Source organism: Camelus bactrianus, chromosome 15, assembly GCF_048773025.1.
Source record: "Camelus bactrianus isolate YW-2024 breed Bactrian camel chromosome 15, ASM4877302v1, whole genome shotgun sequence".
In the NCBI taxonomy this organism is placed as follows: domain Eukaryota; kingdom Metazoa; phylum Chordata; class Mammalia; order Artiodactyla; family Camelidae; genus Camelus; species Camelus bactrianus.
In genome coordinates, this window is record NC_133553.1 from 43,209,632 (window position 1) to 43,228,130 (window position 18,499).

The 18,499-nt window shown below is 36.2% G+C and overlaps 1 protein-coding gene and 1 long non-coding RNA gene across 4 annotated transcripts in view; one reads left to right on the plus strand and one right to left on the minus strand.

Moving 5' to 3' along the window:
* The window catches only part of EML4 (EMAP like 4), a 125,358-nt gene that overhangs the window by 97,065 nt on the left and 9,794 nt on the right, over nt 1–18,499 (plus strand). For all 3 annotated transcript variants that reach the window (XM_010967700.3, XM_045504853.2, XM_010967704.3), the window contains 6 exons: nt 4,530–4,681; nt 5,771–5,896; nt 5,982–6,113; nt 6,830–6,897; nt 15,944–16,032; nt 17,418–17,515. In XM_010967700.3, coding sequence (XP_010966002.1) covers nt 4,530–4,681; nt 5,771–5,896; nt 5,982–6,113; nt 6,830–6,897; nt 15,944–16,032; nt 17,418–17,515 — 665 coding nt within the window. The remainder of the gene's footprint in view (nt 1–4,529; nt 4,682–5,770; nt 5,897–5,981; nt 6,114–6,829; nt 6,898–15,943; nt 16,033–17,417; nt 17,516–18,499) is intronic.
* On the minus strand, nt 103–5,784 carry LOC123612050 (uncharacterized). Its single transcript, XR_006719211.2, has 3 exons — nt 5,640–5,784; nt 4,767–4,809; nt 103–356 (listed from the first exon to the last, which is right to left on the minus strand). It is a non-coding gene; the product is annotated as an uncharacterized LOC123612050 (long non-coding RNA).

Genomic DNA, 18,499 nt, shown 5'->3' on the forward strand with positions numbered 1-18,499 from the left:
TTAATTAACCCAAAGTCTTCAGAGCTAGCAATTGAAAGGGGTTCTCTGACTTCAGTTTGATGACCTTCCAAGTATTTCACTGTCATCTTTAGTGCGAGCAAATAACCATATGTGCAGTTTGAGGCATCGTCATGTCAGATTCCTTCCAGGACTGACACATGACCTGAGCACTGTGGCCAGCATAAAGTACACCACCAGTTTATGATAAAAGGAGATAACTCGGGAACAGCCAGATGGGAAAGATGCGCAGGGCAAGGCATGGGAAAGGGGTGCAGAGGTGCCATGCCCTCTCCAGGCAGGCCACTCTCCCCAAACCTCTGAGTGTTCACCGACCCAGAAGCTCTGAGTTGAAGATCCTTAAGGGAAAAGAAAGAAGAATGGTATTATCAGCTCCTTCCCCACTGACCTCTCTTGTCTTTTACCTTAACATTTATTCAGTATAAGAAATGCCAGGAATAGCATTGTATATCAAAACAGTGACTTAAATTGTTGACATGTTGTCCTACCACTGAGCAGAGTTTGGGTATACGTGTAACCCTTCACTAGCTTTAGCCTGTGGGGTGAGAGGCAGGCAGAGAGGTTCAGAGGTTGTTTTTATTTTGGTTTTTTGTCTGAAAAACTTGTGGCTTAACCTTTGTGCAAAGAAAATCTGAATATGCACAAAAAGAAATTCTAATCTTGTAAACTACTGGGCACTTGAAATCTGCTACATGACTGACCCTATTACGGGCAAACTTGCTGAGAATGTAGGTTTTTCCTTTATATTTGGTGTTTCCAGTTATGTAAGTATAGCTGGAAAGGGTTTGGGCCCAGATCAGAACACAAGCTCTTAGTTTCTATTTTTAAATTCTTGCCAGAAATTTTAGTAAATTGATCTAGTTTGCGTATTCCCTAAAATGATATTTCTGTACTGATGGCAGTCTTACCAGCCAAAATTTGAGTATACTGTGATATCACGAATTGATAAAGGGACATTTTTGGATGGCAGAAGTATAATTTCATAGCTAATCCTTTTATTCTAGTAAATAACAGACAAACCAAAACTGTTTTATGCCTCATAAGCTCTGCATATTTTCTCCTTGCTTCCAAACCATTTTCCTTACCTTAAATGTAAATTAATAGAAATCTTCAAAGTAATTATTATTTTCTACTTCTTTTTTCCAGTTTTACAACATTTATAATGTATAATATTGTAGTTTAAGGTATATAACATAATGACTTGATAACTGTATATATTGTAAAATGATTACTGAAATAAGTTTAGTTAACATCACCTCACAGTTATATTTTTTTCTTGTGATAAGAACTTTTGAGATCTGCTGCCTTGGCAACTTTCAAATATACACAGTACAGTATTGTTAACTATAGTCATGATGCTATGTGTTGAATCTTTATAACTTATAACTGGAAGTTTGTACCTTTTGACCACCTTCTCCTGCCCCACCTCTGGCAACCACTGGTCTGTTCTGCTTCTGTGAGTTCATTTCTCTTAGATTCCACATGTGAGTGAGATCATATAAAATTTGTCTTTCTCTGACTTACTGCATTTAGTATAGTGTCCTCAAGGTCCATCCATGTTGCTATGGCTGGATTTCCTTCTTTTTCATTCCTCTGTATGTGTGTGTGTGTCTGTGTGTATGTGTATGAACATGCCACATTTTCTTTATCCATTCATCTTTCGATCAACACTTAGGTTGTTTCAGTATTTTTCTTACATGGATACAAGGTATTTGTTATTTCTGACATACATGAAATAGTTCAAAATTATTCTTATGTGAATAATTCGTAATTTTTAAGTGGGAGAGGGGGAAGTTGAGAGTATCTACACTACCATAAAATGTTCATTATTCTTAAATCTTTGCCAAGTTCCTTTAAGGAACCAAGAAACACCAGCATTTTGCCTGCTCTCCAAATAGTCAACATGGGCCCGTTTGCCCTTTGCTGAGAATATAACATAAATTTCAAAGTCTCCCTGACATTTGATTCTGTAGTTAAACAGGCAAAGGAAGCCTTCCAAATGATCTTTTTTTGGCAGTCAAGGTAAACTTGCTTTTTATGGAAACTTTGTTTCTGTTAGAGTTGAGAAGAAAGGGGGAATTTGCAATTAAGCTTGGATACACTTGGCCATGATTGTGCCTGGAGGTATAATAGGTTTTTAAATTCAAGGATAATTATTTTTCTTGGCAGGTATTTCAAACATTTGGCTTAAACTAGAATGTCAGAAATATAGGCTCATGAGAAGGGAATCTTGGACTGTAAATTTGTTTTATAGGTAAATACTATCTAAAGGAACCTTTGGTAATTTAAATTTAAAGCACAGATTTTTTTTTTTTTTAGCTTTAATATAGGTCCTCCTCAGGAAATAACTATCCTGGAATAGGAAGTGGAAAGTGGGAATCTCACAGTGTTGACTACTTATATTAAGTATTTTTATTCCTGATGAAACATTTGTCCTTCTGTTTTATTTTCTGTTTCCTAAGATTCCATCTTTCTAGGAAGATCTTAAGTGTTTAACAAGATTTTTGGCATGTTTAGAAGTATGGAAGGCTGAATTAAAAATAAAAAACTGTATTTCATTTTCTTACATTCTGATGGAGAGCTGTGAAATGCCACACCTCTGCTTTTTTTGTAATTTTTTACATGGTACCATGGTACTTTCAGACTACTCATATTAATTTGACCATGCATGAGAAAATAAGCCCTTTGCTCTCCCTTTTTTCCACTTTTAAATGCCCAAATAAAGCTAGCAATACTCCCAGAAAATTCACATCTCTCAGATGTTCTTTCTCTCTTGGTCACATCAGATCCATGATAGATAATTGGCTGGCTGTCCTACTGGTCACAGTCATGTTGTTCAATGTTTAAAGTATTTTTAGGTGATGAATGTTGATGTGAGCCGAGGCAGTTGACCTGAATAGCAAGTTTGTTGGAGTTCTGCTCCCAGCTCTGCTGAATAAGGCAAGCTCTACTCCAAATTAGGCAAACCCTTTCCTTTCTCACTGCCAAATATACCCATCTATTAAGTATTTGTACCCCTAGCAGCCTCACACTGAGTAATTTTGAGAGTCAGCTGTAGTATAAATTTTTTAGGATACCAAAGCCCTACAAATTTTATTTAATTTTAACAATTTAATGGCAGCTCAAATAGATGAGTAAAAATGAACAATCTCAGTAACAGCTTTATTGAGATATACTTCACATACCATAAAATTCACTCTTCTAAAATGTACAGTTCAGTGATTTTTAATTTAGTCAGCATTGTGCAGCCATCACCACTTTCTAACTTCAGAACATTTTTATCACCCCCAAAAAGAAACACTATCCATTAGCACTCACTTCCCATTCCTCCCTTCCCTCAGTGCCTAGCACCAACTTGTCTACTTTTGGTCTCTATGAATTTGCCTGTGTTGGACAGTTTATAAAAATGGAATCATACAATGTGTGATCTTTTGTAATTGGCTTATTTCACTTAAACCTTAATTTTTCCAAAATTCATCCATGTTACAGAATGTATTAGTACCTGATTCCTTTTTGTGGCTGAATAATATTCCATGATCTGAACATACCACATTTTATTTATCCATTTATCAGTTAATGAACAGTTTTAGAATATGAACAATTTTTTCCAGTCTTTTTGAGATATAACTGACATATAACATTGTATAAGCTTAAGGTATACAACATACTGTTTTGTCTATATTGCAGAATGATTGCCACAGTGAGTTTAGTTAACGTCATCACTTCACATAGTTAGATTTTTTTCTTGTGATAAGAACTTTTAAGATGTACTATCTTAGCAACTTTCAAATATACAAGAAAGCTGGGCTGTCATTCAGCTTTACATTGGTATAGCTGAATCAGTTTTTAAAATACTTTGGTTGGTCAAAAGTCACTTCTCCAAGCCGCCAGTGCCTCCCCTGCCTATACCTTCCCCGGTGCCCTATATCTCAGCAAATAAAAGGGGTTATCCTTGGCAGAGCAGAAGGCCTCCAGGTCAACAGTGGTTAAATGTTAAATATTAATGGTTCTTCCCAGCAGGAAATGAAGGCTTTTTTGCAAACTTAAAGGAACATTGAGTAAAGAAACATGAGTCCTAGTGACAACTTTGTCACTAGCTAACTATGTGGTGTTGGTTAAGCCAAATCTACATCTATGTTTCCTTAGTTCTAAAATTAGAAGAGTAATCCCTACCCTAACCACTGTATGAGATGATTATAAGAGATAGTTAAGTTCTGAGGCTAGTGTAGCCTCTGTTGTCTGTGAAATTATCACTGTATTAGTTACCTTTTTGTAAAAATGTATTTCGAAATATTTTCTAAGTAGCTAAATATTGACAGGAATGCAAAAGGTTGTATTAAGCATTACTACCTGCCTTGCAGAAGATTGCTGAAAACAGTTTTTTGATTGTTGAGTTATAGAAACTTTTGCTTATTCACTCTGTAGTTCTGCTAAAGTTTTCTTCTAGAAAGACACTAAAATTTGATGGAAAATATTATCACTAGTGTTTTTATTTTTTCTCATCATATTAGGTGTTTATCAGATCAGTAAACAAATCAAAGCTCATGATGGCAGTGTGTTTACACTTTGTCAGATGAGAAATGGGATGTTATTAACTGGAGGTGGAAAAGACAGAAAAATAATTCTGTGGGATCATGATCTGAATCCTGAAAGAGAAATAGAGGTAAGGATGAAAATGGAACATAAAAATTTTTCGATGTTAAACCCTCTAAACTCATGTATTTTTACCCCACATTAAGATAACTTACACTTTTCTGGGAAATTTGATGTACATTCTTGTCATTTTATTCCCTTGAAATAAACAAGAGAAAAAGGATCATTCACTAAACAAAATAATTTGAAGGAATAAGAAAAATGTGCAGAATAATTAAGTGGCTGTTACTTATTTCTCAGGTTATTTTTTAGTGATCCAAAAATATAACCATACAAACTTAAAATTTAACATTCATCGAATAGTGTATCCTGCTTCAAGGTATACAAGATGACCAGTTTAATTTTATTTAAAACTTGAAAAAATATCTTCTAAACATTGGGCTTAATGATAATGCCAATTGTGTATGTCTGCTTCATGCCATGAACCAAGCATATCCATAAAACCTGACAGGTGTTATGTGCTCAGTAAAAGTATGCTAATTGAATTGAGATCTCAGGAGATGATTTAGCTAAGAAGTGTTTTAGATCAATGATTGTCAGAGCAAAGGCAAATCTCACAGTTTAATATTGCTTCCATATTTTCATGACTTAAATGTTGAATTTATGCTCAGTCTTGTCTACATATAACGTGCTTTGCAGACAGAATCTCCTCTGAAAAACAGCATTCTGATAGTACTGCTTTTAGGCTTCATTTCCAAGAAAATATATCCCTGTATTACAGAGAAAGAAATTTGTCTCAGGCCAAATGACTTAACCCAAAATAATATAACCAGTAAGTAATAAAATGAGACCACAGTTTTCATGTGATCTACTAGAACTTACCCTTTTATCTCCTACTCCTAATCCTTAACTCTTGAAATTATATAAAAGATGAATTAATAATTGAAGCAAAGAATGTTGGTAATGCATTATAACTTCTGTGTAATAAAATGTAATTGAACACATCATTTATTAGCATAAGATTTTACCTTATTATTTTCAAATTTGAAGTTCTGTCATTTATTACTCCATCATTGCTTCCAGCTATAACAGCAGTCTTCAAGTGATAACTAATGCAGGTGAGTATGTGTATGGTGACTTTACAAATTTTTTTTTTTAGGTTCCTGATCAGTATGGAACAATCAGAGCTGTAGCAGAAGGAAAGGCAGATCAATTTTTGGTAGGCACATCACGGAACTTTATTTTACGGGGAACGTTTAATGACGGCTTCCAAATAGAAGTACAGGTAAGTTGTATGATTTTAACCATTGCCTGAATATTTCTGATGATACCCTTTGTTTCTTATTACACTGGATGTATTTCATTTTCAGGGTCATACAGATGAGCTTTGGGGTCTTGCCACACATCCCTTCAAAGATTTGCTCTTGACATGTGCTCAGGACAGACAGGTGTGCATGTGGAACTCAGTGGAACACAGGCTGGAATGGACCAGGCTCGTAGATGTGAGTAAAGCAAAAATATGATAATAATCTCCCCACAGAAACTCCCTAAACTGGCAGTTGATAGCAGCAAAGCAAAAAGGACTCAGCATTGATTAAAACCAGATGTATTTACATAACTCAGTAAAGGGGAAGGGGAAAGGGGAGAGTGTTTATGCACAAAGTACAACATGAACCCACTCCAAAAAAGCAAATTAACAGGACAGAGCTCAATTTTTCTAGTAAAAATCAAAAATATTTCACATCTTTATAGAGCATTAATTGTTCTGGGAAAGTTTAGGCCTCTGGTGGTGGTGCAGTTTTCAGTAAGGACTGCTCACTAACAGACTCTACTGTCTTCTTTTTGGGTTGGTCTCTTACTGTATGTTCTCCCTACCCCACCCAGATAGCCACCTTTTCTAGCCTAAAAGGTGTAGACACGTTCTTTGCAGACTCTAAAGAACTGTACAGGTGTTTGTTATTAGCCTTACCATTGTTCCGGTGCCTAGCCACAAGCTGGTTGTCCTTTCCCCCACCACTCTGCCAGCATGTCCCCTTCCTGCTCTGAAATTCTTTTTCCTGTCATGTCCATGTGGTATTTCCCATTGGCTATGATAAAGTTGATTGGGATTCCATGTTTATGTGAAACAAGTTATTTTCAAATATGTTTTGCCACTATTCCCATAGATCTAGGGAGACTTTCTCATGTACTCCCCAACAGCTGTCTGTCTCTCTTCTAGGAACCAGGACACTGTGCAGATTTTCATCCAAGTGGCACAGTGGTGGCCATAGGAACGCACTCAGGCAGGTAGGGTCTTTAAGGGAAATGTGAGCTGAGTGATCAAACTGGTGGGATGTGTAACCGTTATTCAGGCATGTTCACAATCTGATCTGGAGAATTAATCTTCTAAATGGCACAGTTATATACTTGTTGCTCTTTCTGTTGTATATACTCAGTCATTCAGTTATTATTCATTGAGCACCTACCATTTGTTAGACACTATTGTGGGCATTCAGGCTACATCAGAGTGCAAAGCAGAAACCCCACTATATATAAGAAGGAGTTAAACACCAAATGGAGTAGTAAGGGCTAGAAGGACGTGAATCGTTAAGACTCACCCCTTCACTGGATGAATGTACAATATAGGCATACGTGTACATACAGAGCCCCAGTTTTTAAGGAAAAACTGATCTGATTCAACTAACTGAAATTACTTTCTAATATTGAGTATAACTGTTTATATTAAAGCTTCATCATGAACAGGCTTAAAATGAGAAGTCACTTAATTTAAGTGACTTAAGCTAAAGTTAAGCCGGTTTCCTCTTGGAGATGAGTAGAAAACACCTTATGAATGAGTGATGCAGTAACTAAATAAGAACTGCTGTCTGTTCTTTCTGGTATGGAGTTGGGGATTATTTAGAATCTAGGGGAGATGTAGTTATCAGCGTTCATTTTATACATAACTCCTAAATTTGGTTTCATACCTAATTAGATTCTGTTGATTCTTAAGAAAACGTTCTCCTTTATTATTTTTTACACGGGTCTGTGAATGCCTGCCTGTACTGTCTAAAACTGAAAATTCCTCAGTGTAGCCATTCAGATTATCACTGACCTTAAGCTTGAAAAAAGTCACACTCGGAGCAAGGAATTTTGTTTTTAGTATAATGAAACGCGTATCCAAATTGTGCATGATCCAGAAAAGGTGACTAGCAGAAATGTTTAAAGATGCCCTCACATCCAGATCTGGAAATCTTCTATTTCTTATAATCAAGAAGTAAGCACAAGTGTGAATATATTATCACAATGATAAATAAAATTATCATTTTAAAAGAATGTATTACTGATATAATTTCTAAGGTGAAAAAATTCATGGCCCTAAGTGTACCTAGTACTTCCTTAACATTGCTAATCCTCATATAGTAAGGATTCTTTTTCAACAGTTTTATTGAGATACCATTCATATACCATAAAATTCACCCATTTCTACAGTTCAGTAGTTTTTAGGAAGTTCACAGGGTTGTAACAACCTTCGTCACAAGCTAATTTCAGAACATTTTCATTAACCCAGAAAGAAACTCTGAGCCAGTTAGCAGTCTCTCCTCATTACCTCCCCCCACTTCCAGGCGTGAGCAGCTGATCTACTTTCTGTTACTATAGGTTTGCATATCCTGGACATTTCATATAAACAGAATCATACAATATGTGGTCATTGTGACTAATTTCTTTTACTCAACATTGTTTTGAAGGTTCATCCACGTTGTATAGCATGTATAAGTATTTCATTCCCTTTTGTCACCAAATACTCTGCTGTATGGATACACCTCTTTATCAGTTGAGTTATTTCCACTTCTTGACTCCTGTGAATAATGCAGTCATACACAAGTTTTTGTGTGGACATATATTTTCAACTCTCTTGGCTTTATACCAAGGGATAGAGTTGCTGATAACTCTGTGTAACATTTTGAGGAGCTACCAAATTGTCTTCCACAACAGCTACATCATTTTACAATTCTACCTGTAAAGTATGAGGGTTCCAGTTTCTCCACACCCTCGCCAACACTTGTCATTGCCTGTGTTTTGATTATAGCCATCCTAGTGGGTGTGAAATGCTTTTTCATTGTGGGTTTTTTGTTGTTGTTGTTGTTGTTGTTGTTGTTGTTGTTGTTTGCAGGGGATGGATAATTTGATTGATTTATTTACTCATTCATTCATTTATTTAAAGTGGCGGTACTGGGGATTGAACCCAGGACCTAGTCCATGCTAAGCAGGAGCTCTACTACTGAGCTATACCCTCTCCCCTCATTGTGGTTTTGATTTGCATTTCTCTGATGGCTAATGATGTTGAATATCTTTTTCATCTGCTTATTGGCCACTTGTATAGCCTCTTTAGAGAAATATCTATTCATATCCTGTGCCCATCTTTAAATTGGTTTGCCTTTTTATTGTTGAGTTGTAAGAGTTCTTTATATAGTCTGGATATAGTACCTTATCAGTTTAGGGGGTTTTTTTGTTTTTTGAGGAGGGGGTTGGAGGTAATTAGGTTTATTTATTTTTAGAGGAGGTACTCGGGATTGAACCCAGGGCCTTGTGTATGCTAAGCATGCACTCTACCATTTGAACTATACCTGCCCCCTCAGTACCTTATCAGATATGTGATTTACAAATATTTTCTCATTCCAAGGGTTGTCTTTTCACTTTCTTGATGGTAACATTTGTTGCACAAGTTTTAAATTTTACATAGTCCCATTTATCTACTCTTTCTCTTGTCTTTGGTCATAAGGATTTACTACTGTTTTCTTCAAAGAGTTTTATAGTTTTAGCTCTTACTTTTAGATCTGTGATTCATCTTGAGTTAATCTTTGTATATGACGTGAGGTAGATATCCAGCTTCATTCTTTTGCATGTGGATATCCAATTGTTACAACACCATTGACTGAAAAGACTATTCTTTCCCCAGTAAGTGGTATTGACACCCTTGTCAAAAATCAGTTGACCATTCAATCTGGATTCCCAGTTATATTACATTGATCTGTGTGTCCATCTTATGCCAATACTGCAGTCTTGATTATTATAGCTTCATAATGTTTTGAAATCCGGAAATGTGGGTACTCCAACTTTGTTCTTTTTCAAGATGGTTTTTGCTATTAAGGATCCCTTGAATTTCCACACAAATTTTAAAACCAGCTTGTCAGTTTCTTCAAAGAAGCTAGCTGGCATTTCGATAGGGATTTTTTTTTTTCTTTATAGATCAATTTGGGGACTGTCACTATGTTGACAATATTAAGTCTTCCAATTTATGGACTGGAGGGATTTTTCTATTTATTTAGATCTTCAGTTTTTTTCAAAGATGTTTTTAGTTTTTAAGGGTACAGATTTGCACATTTGTTAAATGATGTCTAAGTATTTCATTCTCTTGATGCCATTTTATATGGAATTGTTTTCTCACTCATTTTCGGAGTATTCATTGCTGGTAATATGTAAATACAACTGCTTTTTGTGTATTGATCTTATATGTATCCTGTACCTCTGCTGAACTCGTTTCTTAGTTTTAATAGTTTGTTTTAGTGGATTCCTCAGGATTTTATACATATAAGATCATGTGATCTGCAAATAATAGTTTTCTTCCTTTCCGAGCTGAATTGTTTTTCTTTTTCTTGCCTAACTGTCCTGACCAGAACCTCCAGTACAGTATTGAATAGAAGTGGCAAGAGTGGTCATCCTGATCTTGTTCTCTAGTTCTGAGAGAAGGCATTCAGCCTTTCACCATGAAGTATCATGTTAATGTGGGTTTTTCATAGATGCTCTTTATTCTGAAGAATTTTATTTAATCATGAAAAAATGTTGGATTTTGTCAAATGCCTTTTCTGGTCTATTGAGATAACATCATTTTTGTCCTTTATTAAGATGGAGTATTACATAAATTCATTTTCAAATGTTAACCTTGTGTTCCTGACATAAATCCTACTTGGTCATGTAATTCTTTTTATATGTTACTGGATTCAGTTTGTTAGTATTTTGTTCAAGATTTTTTTCATCTATATTGATAAAGGGGTGTTTGTCCATAGTGTTCTTGTGATGTCTTTGTCTGGTTTTGGTATTGGCAATATTGGCACTTCATTAGGCTTTAAATAAGGCTGATATCCTCTAAACCAAAATGAAGACTTAAAGCATATAAATGGATAAAAATTAGTATATACTAGTAATTGTTAGTCATTAAGTTATCGAAATTTTAGATTTATTGAACCAATGACTCATAAACTACTTAATTAATAAATCACACTTAGGCGTACCACGTATTTTCAAATATAATGTTCTGTCACTTTTTAAAATTTGTGTTTCTTGGTGGAATTTAAAATTCTTCATAAAGCTCACAATATATGTGAGCCTGAACCATTATGAACATGAAAGTTTATAATCTCTGAATTATTGGTAAGATACATTTTGCTTGATTTTTCCAAGACCCCAGTTAATCATTTCTTCTCTTCCTGTTTTTTGAAACTAGTTTCTCAAAAGGCACTTAATCTTTATACCACTTACAGGCCTTAGAGAAATGACAACTATATTTGCCATCCCATCAGGATGATAGGTGTGTATTAGCTCAGACAAAATCCCCAAGAAGTTTGCACAGAACTTTAATCTGTTCTTGGTTGGATCCAGTTCTATTTCCAAACCAACATATAGTATTAGAGGCAGGAGTTTTTTGCCATAGTCATTATATAGGCTGATAAATGGAAGTGAGACACCCAGAGTTCGAGAAGTCAGTAGACTTGAAGTGATGGTAGGGAGAATAAAAAGCAAAGTTGGAAATTGTTTCAAAGAAAGAAATCCATGGAATTGAGGCAGTATATAGAACATACTGTGTATAATAACCATATAGGATGGAAAGGGGAGTGGGCAGACTGAGAGAGGTGACTTCAAAGGAGACCCCAAGGTTTTGGTCTGTATTGACAGTGACAGCTTTGACGAGGAAGCAGACTGGGAAAATGAGCCTGGTGAGTGGGTAGGTATAGAATTTCATTTAGTTTTTGACATGGAATCACAGAACCTTAGACCTAGAGAGACTGGGGATCCAGCTCAACTCATCTTTTTTTATTATTTTTTTTATATAGTTTTTAAAGGTTACTTTGATTTGACGGTAACCTTGGCAAACCAGCAATGTAGCTAAAGTACTGTTACCAAATTCTAACCAGATACTGTTGACTAGAAAGGTTCTGAGCATAAGAAATGTTCCTTCTGCTCAAAAGGGAAATGTCAAAGGCGTATTAGCACTAGTTGACACTTTGACATAATTAAAAGAGAAAACTTCTAATTAGAAAAGAATAGCTTTTTCCCCCTGTAATTTGGTGTTGCTGAACTTGGCCCGTGGGTACTCCTGAGCTCACTTTTCCCCAGGGTGCACAGTGTCTTTGAACTCCATCAGCATGAATCTCCCTGAGTTCTGCCTTGTTGTAGCTCCAGTTCTGAGTTGCTCTGAGCTCCGGCAGGCTGCGGAGCACTATGTGCAGGGAGTGGCACAAAGAAATACGAGACATGGTCCCTACCCGAGCAGCTTATAGCCTAATAAGATACTACACAGAAAGACAGCAAGCATGGCATATTTGTAGTTTAGTATTACTTGAATAAACAGGCACTAATGCTTGAAGATGAACAGAGAAATGACTGAGAGCCTTAGTGGTCAGAGAACACTTCCCAGAGGAGGTGGGATGGGTCCTGCCTTGAAGGAGCGCTGAAATCTTGAAGAAGCAGTGAAGAGTTAGGAGCTCATATCAAGCAGGAGGAATGGATTGAGCAAATTCAGGAAACTATGAACTAACTGGACTAGAACTTTCCTAAAAGCTTCTTGATACCTAAACAGTGGAATCCAAACTTGTTAGCCTGGCCTTTAAAGCCCATTTAAAAATCTCTCCCTCACCACGCCTCCCAGAATGGTCAAGTTGTTGTCCTTTACACTTCGGCCCTCTTTGTGTTTTCTTACCTACCCCTTTCCACCTGTTTATGCCCCACCTGTCCTCGCCACATTTGATGTGCCGAGGTCCTAGACGCCCCCATCCTTAGTGATTACTCCCTGCTCTGAAACTTCATCATCCTTAGTACTTGTGAAATTCGTTTTACTTTGAACTATTTACTGTATGAACTCACTGTCTCCCCAGTTGGATTATAAACTCCTATTCTGCCTCCTTTGCTGACTCCTTTCTTCTCTGCATCTCTAAATGTTAGTGTATCTCAGAGATAGAGAGCGAGCACTTCCCATGGGATCACACCTTTCCTTGGTGTGACGTAGTGAAAAGCACAAGGGCCAGACACTCTCTCCTGGCTCTGCCACTAACTAGTTGGTTGGTGGCTTGTCAAGTGCTTTGACATCATAGGATTTCAGCGCTCTTACTTATAAAGTAAGAGGGTTGAATTGGGCTTTTCTTCCCTGTGGTTTTCTGATTATAAAAGCCACATCCCTGTTCTTGTAAGTGGAAGCTTCATAACGAAGCAGGTGGGAAAAGTTACAAACCTGCCACCCAGAGGACATACTTCATATTATGATGAATATTTTTAAACTCATATTTTAAAGTTATATGTTCATTCAGGGACTTTAAAGTATGATACTTCCCAGCTGTAAAATCTTATGATTCTTTTTTGCCTCTAAACAAATCAATATAGTGTCTTTTTAAAAAGTCATCATCAAGTTAATGATGGTGCTGTGTGTAGGTACTTGACTCACAAGTCATAACAGTTTAGATATGTGGCCAAAGCTTTCCTATCTCTGAGAAAGACCCATTAGGTCCTTGAGATCATATAGAGTCCCATAATGATTCCAAATTATCTTAAAGGAAAACCTTAGCTCCAATGTATATACTCTAGACTACATTGAAAATACAGTTCAACACAGTGAAAACTTAAATATTATTTCTAGAAATTCCCTTTGCTAAAATAAAGGATTTGTTGTCATCCTCTGCATCCCTTTGTTAGGGATAGAGGTCCTGAGCCTGAAAGCCTTTTCTAAAGGTAGAACATAACTCATGCGATGAAAAGGGTGGGAGCTTTAAAATAATTGCTGGGGATCCATGTGGAAGTTGTATACTTTCAATAGCAAAGTTATTTAATTATTACTGAAAATTACTTGCCAAAAGTGGAAGAATTAATCCCTGATATGTAAAGAAACAGAAAAAGTAGGCAGGGTTTTTTTTTCTTTTTTGAGAGCTACCATCTCTAACCAGTAAATGACTCAGAGTTTTAGGTTTCTACATATTATACCAATAGACATTCTGGAGTTTTTTTAGTTACTTTTTAAGAGAGTTTCCAAAGAGACAAAATTGTTTGCAGTTTTCCTAGGAAAATTAAACTGACTTGGAAGCAGTCTTAAGACAGTATCAGTTGGAACTTCTCCAAAATAAAAATTGATCATTTTAAATGCCTAAGAAAGTATAGCAAAGTTTTCATAAACGCATTAAAACCTGAAACCTGATACCTGCAGAGTGGTGCCATGTCTCACTGTTATTTAGGTGTGTCTGTGCAATCTGAGTTTGGGATATTTTGTTCCCTGTTTTGAAAAGGCAGTTCACTTGGCATCAGCTTTAGCATTTCTTGACTCAGAGGAGTTTCACGGTGGCAGCCATAAAAATTGATTAATGAATTACATTCTCAGACAAAACCCATAATCTGTGGGCACTGTCCAACTGCAATAAAGTGTGTTTCTTATTCACCTTTGGAAATGGAAATGATCAGACATTCACCACAGGGCTTCAAAGTGCCAGTTTCCTGCTGATTGGCTTTCGTTTATATAAACTCAAGTATTTACAAATAGAAGCTATTTTTCTTCCCTAGGTAAGAGACAGTATTTATGAGCTTGATTAGCTACATAGAAGTTTCAGTCCACCGCTCACAAGTTACTAATTCATTCATGAACACGTTTAATTAGAGAGGGATTTCAGTGATAGGCAAAAAGTTGGGATCTTTTGGTCTTTTATCTTCTACCTTGAATACGTTGAGGTATGTTAAGCGACATCACCAAATATTCTTTTTTTTTTTTAATTCTTTTAGGGCCTTTCCTCTCTCCTAAATAAAATTTTTTTAAATTTAGTGGTCTCTTTCCAGGTGTTAGTTACAGTGCTTCAAAATTAAAAGGAACTGTTATTATGATTTGTTTTATTGGTGGAATTTTTCCCATCTGAAGAATTAGAAATAAAACTTGCTGCTCTTGTTCCATCCAGTACATGAGAGTAAGATAGTGATTTTATTTTTGTAATCTTGTCCCATTCTTTCCACGCCTACCATTTCTTCCTACACTCTGCATTACTATTAAATAATTTTTGCTAAAACTTAGTCATGTTCCAGACTTACTTTATGTGTGTTCATTTATACATTCTACAAATACTTATTTAGTGCCTGATCTGAGCCAGGCAGTGCTCAGCTCTGAACTCCTGCAGCCAGCTGTGCATGCTGTCTGTAACCTGCCCTCCTCTTCCTTATCTGTCCCTTAGCTGTCCTTCCTTAGTTCCCAGTCTTTGCTTTGTACCCAGTTATCTCACCATGCTCTTCTGAAGCACCATCCCTTCCTTCAAGTGCTTTTAGAAGAGGGTCTGATAAGAGTCACTTATTATGTAGTTGGATTTCAGTCATTGTTTTAACCTCTCAAGAGGCTTTTACATTTTGACTTTTCCTATAAATGTGAATGAAAAACTGTCTCTCAAAGAACTTAAGAGTTTGCATGTGCAGGTGTTGGGGGCATTGGAGAGGCAGAGTGTCCCCTGCTGGTTCCTTTGAAATCACACCAAATGAATGACCCTCTGCCTTTCCCTCCCACGTTCATACTGTCCTGCTCCTTCCCACCTCCACAGCTGCAGCTGTCACTTCTTCTGCCCGAACTGCCTGTATGTCTTTCCCTCAGCGTTCAGCTCAGCTATATTCTACATCCTCGTGAAAAGTTTTTCTATGTCTGCTATTATTCATTTTCCTTCTATGAGTTCCTCTATTATACATAGTCACCATCAGTGGGGTTGGCACTTAATTGTTCTTTGTTTCAATTGTTCGTTTACTTTTCAATTGTTCGTTTATTTTTCCCTGGCTCTAGTGTAATCTTCAAGAACACTGATCATCTTGTCATTTTCTGTTTGAACTGTGCCTCGCAAAGAGACACTGTTGGCATTCAGTGAATACCTAAATAGAAATGAGAGTATGCTGAGGCCCATATAAGTATATTTATATTGTATCTAGCAACACTTTGCAAGATGAATTCACCATTAGAAGAGGGAAAAATGTTCTGCTTAATAAATTTCTTTTTAAAAAGGGAGAAAAAGTCAGCAACCATTTTTTTCTATAAATGCTAATAGCTAAAGAAAACTTTGATTTTACTTCTTAACAGGTGGTTTGTTCTGGACGCAGAAACCAGAGATCTAGTTTCTATCCACACAGACGGGAATGAACAGCTCTCTGTGATGCGCTACTCAGTAGGTAGGCAGATTTACCCCATCCTGGCATTCACAGCATTTCTCTGTAATTACATATTTTCACTTCCAGTAAAGCCGACTACTTTTTCCTCTACTCTCTAGAGTTGTTAAGTATTGAATGTGTCCCCCAACATCAGATTAAATTCTGCTGCAGGAAACTGCAAAAGATCTGCCAAAGTTAAACAGCATTCTGAATCATCAAGCAAACATAAATTTAGAGCAAACTGTTACAACTGCATTTGCAATTGAAAGCAGAATACAGTGCAATCAAATACCACTTTTTTGGAACTACACATACTCAGATTTTTGAATAGGTATTAGGCTGAATGTTAATCTATTTAGTAACCTCTTCTTTGTATATAACAGAATGTAAAAGAAATTATACTATTCAAAATGTACACATTTTATAGGCCTTCAAGTTCTTTAAAATCTAGCTTGATTTTTACTGTTACTTAGTAACAGTTGGTTTGTTAATTAGATAAAATACTTAGCAACTCATAAGGATTTGGTCAGTTCATTTAGCCATTTTGAATAATTCTTTTTGTACTTTATTCAAAATGTTAATTTTCTTTGATATTCTAATTCCTTTTTCCCATTAATATGGATTTGATTCACATCATTCTTCCCTGAAATTAGTCCAAATGATGTTTTCTTGTATTCGAAAATACGTTCCAATAGTTGTTGGATCAGCATGGAGTCCAAATGACCTTTTTGATCACTTCTAAATTGCTTCAAAGGAAGCCCAGAATACTATTCTCTGTGTTGAACAAGGAAGGAAAAGTATTTGCTTCCAGCTATAAGCCTGGCAACAGTTACCCTGAAGCAGGAAAGGTTTTCTGTTTTGGGTTTTTTTTTTTTTTTTTTTTTTAGTGCTATAACAGCAAATAATTACTGCAGATGTAGCAATTAAAACTCAAAGATGGACTTTATTGACCATCTGTTATATGGTAAGTATAATGGAGTAGATCGTAAAAGAGAACATGGTCCCTTCCCATGAGAGCCTACCCTGTAGTTGCAGAGATCATATGTGCTTGGCTGAAACAAGCAATTGTATACTCTGCCTGCCATGTGAATATTGTATACTTAGACCCATAAAAGCAGGTTAACCTCCCTGGGGCCAGTTTGTAGCTAACTAGAAAGGAGATGAGGCCAAGGGAAGAGTCCAAGGCCTGTGAGCATTTCCAAGAAGAGAGTTTTGTACTGGACCAGATGACCACTTGGTTTTGCTTAGTAATGGAAGGATTCATTCATTAAACGCCAAATAATAGTTAAGTTGATGAGATTTAACAACATTTGTAAAATGTCATTTGGTATAGGTCCAGTGAAGTGACAGTAAATAAACCTATCAGTGTATTTCCTTAGCCAACATTTTTTCCTGTTTGATTTTAGATGGCACCTTCCTGGCTGTAGGATCTCATGACAACTTTATTTACCTCTATGTAGTCTCAGAAAATGGAAGAAAATATAGCAGACATGGAAAGTGCACTGTAAGTAGTGAAGTGAAAGAAATTAAGCTGTAAAGTGGTTGGAGATCTTTACTTCTATTAGAAAGAGAGTTAAATGTTTACATTGATGTATCTGCTTTAAACTTTAAACCTTAATGTCAATCTTTGAAAACTGAGATTCCCTGACAGCAGAGTATAGCTGTTCCATGTATGCTCTAGAAAGATTTCTCCTTTCATGGGAGTTTAATATTTCTCTCTCTAACTAGTTTTAAGGCAGTTTCTTAAATCAAAGCTATTTCCTTAGGAAATCTTTGGAAAATAACACTTTTTTTAAATGGAGTGAGTCAGAGATGAAAGGGTGTCTCTCGCATTTTGATCTCAATGTCTCATGATCCTGCCCACCCTTGACACTGCAATTTCCTATGTGACCTCTCTAGTGCTGAAAATAACATAGTTTATATGGCGATTCATCTGCATTAAGAGAATTAACAGAAGCTTATTTCCTTTAATTTGTTGCGTTTCTGATTGGTTTATCATTGTAAGATGAAGATTGGATTCAATTCTGTAGACATACTGAGTAATTACCTTATGGCAGGCAGTCTGCTAACTAGGAAGATGTTCTAGGCACGGGGAATATATATGTAAGATTTGTTCGTTGTCCTCACAGTAAACATTTAAGCTAAGGGCACGACAAGAAAAGCAGGTAGGAGCTGAGAGCACAAACTTGGGATCAGACAACATGGATTTTAATTTTCGTTTCACCACCTCAAGTGTGACCTTGAGCAAGTTATTTAAACCTTCTACTTTGGTTTTCTCATCTATTCAGTGAAGATAATAGTACTTTCTACTTTACTAGATTAAAACAAGGCATATAAAATACTTAGAATAGTGCTTGGCAGATTAAGAAGTACTCAATATATTTAAGTATGATTTTTATAGGAAATGAGGTAGTTTGTTATCTATGTTAGCAAATCAATTTAGGATTAGCAAATCACTTGATGAATTAGCACAGATCCTTTAACAGCC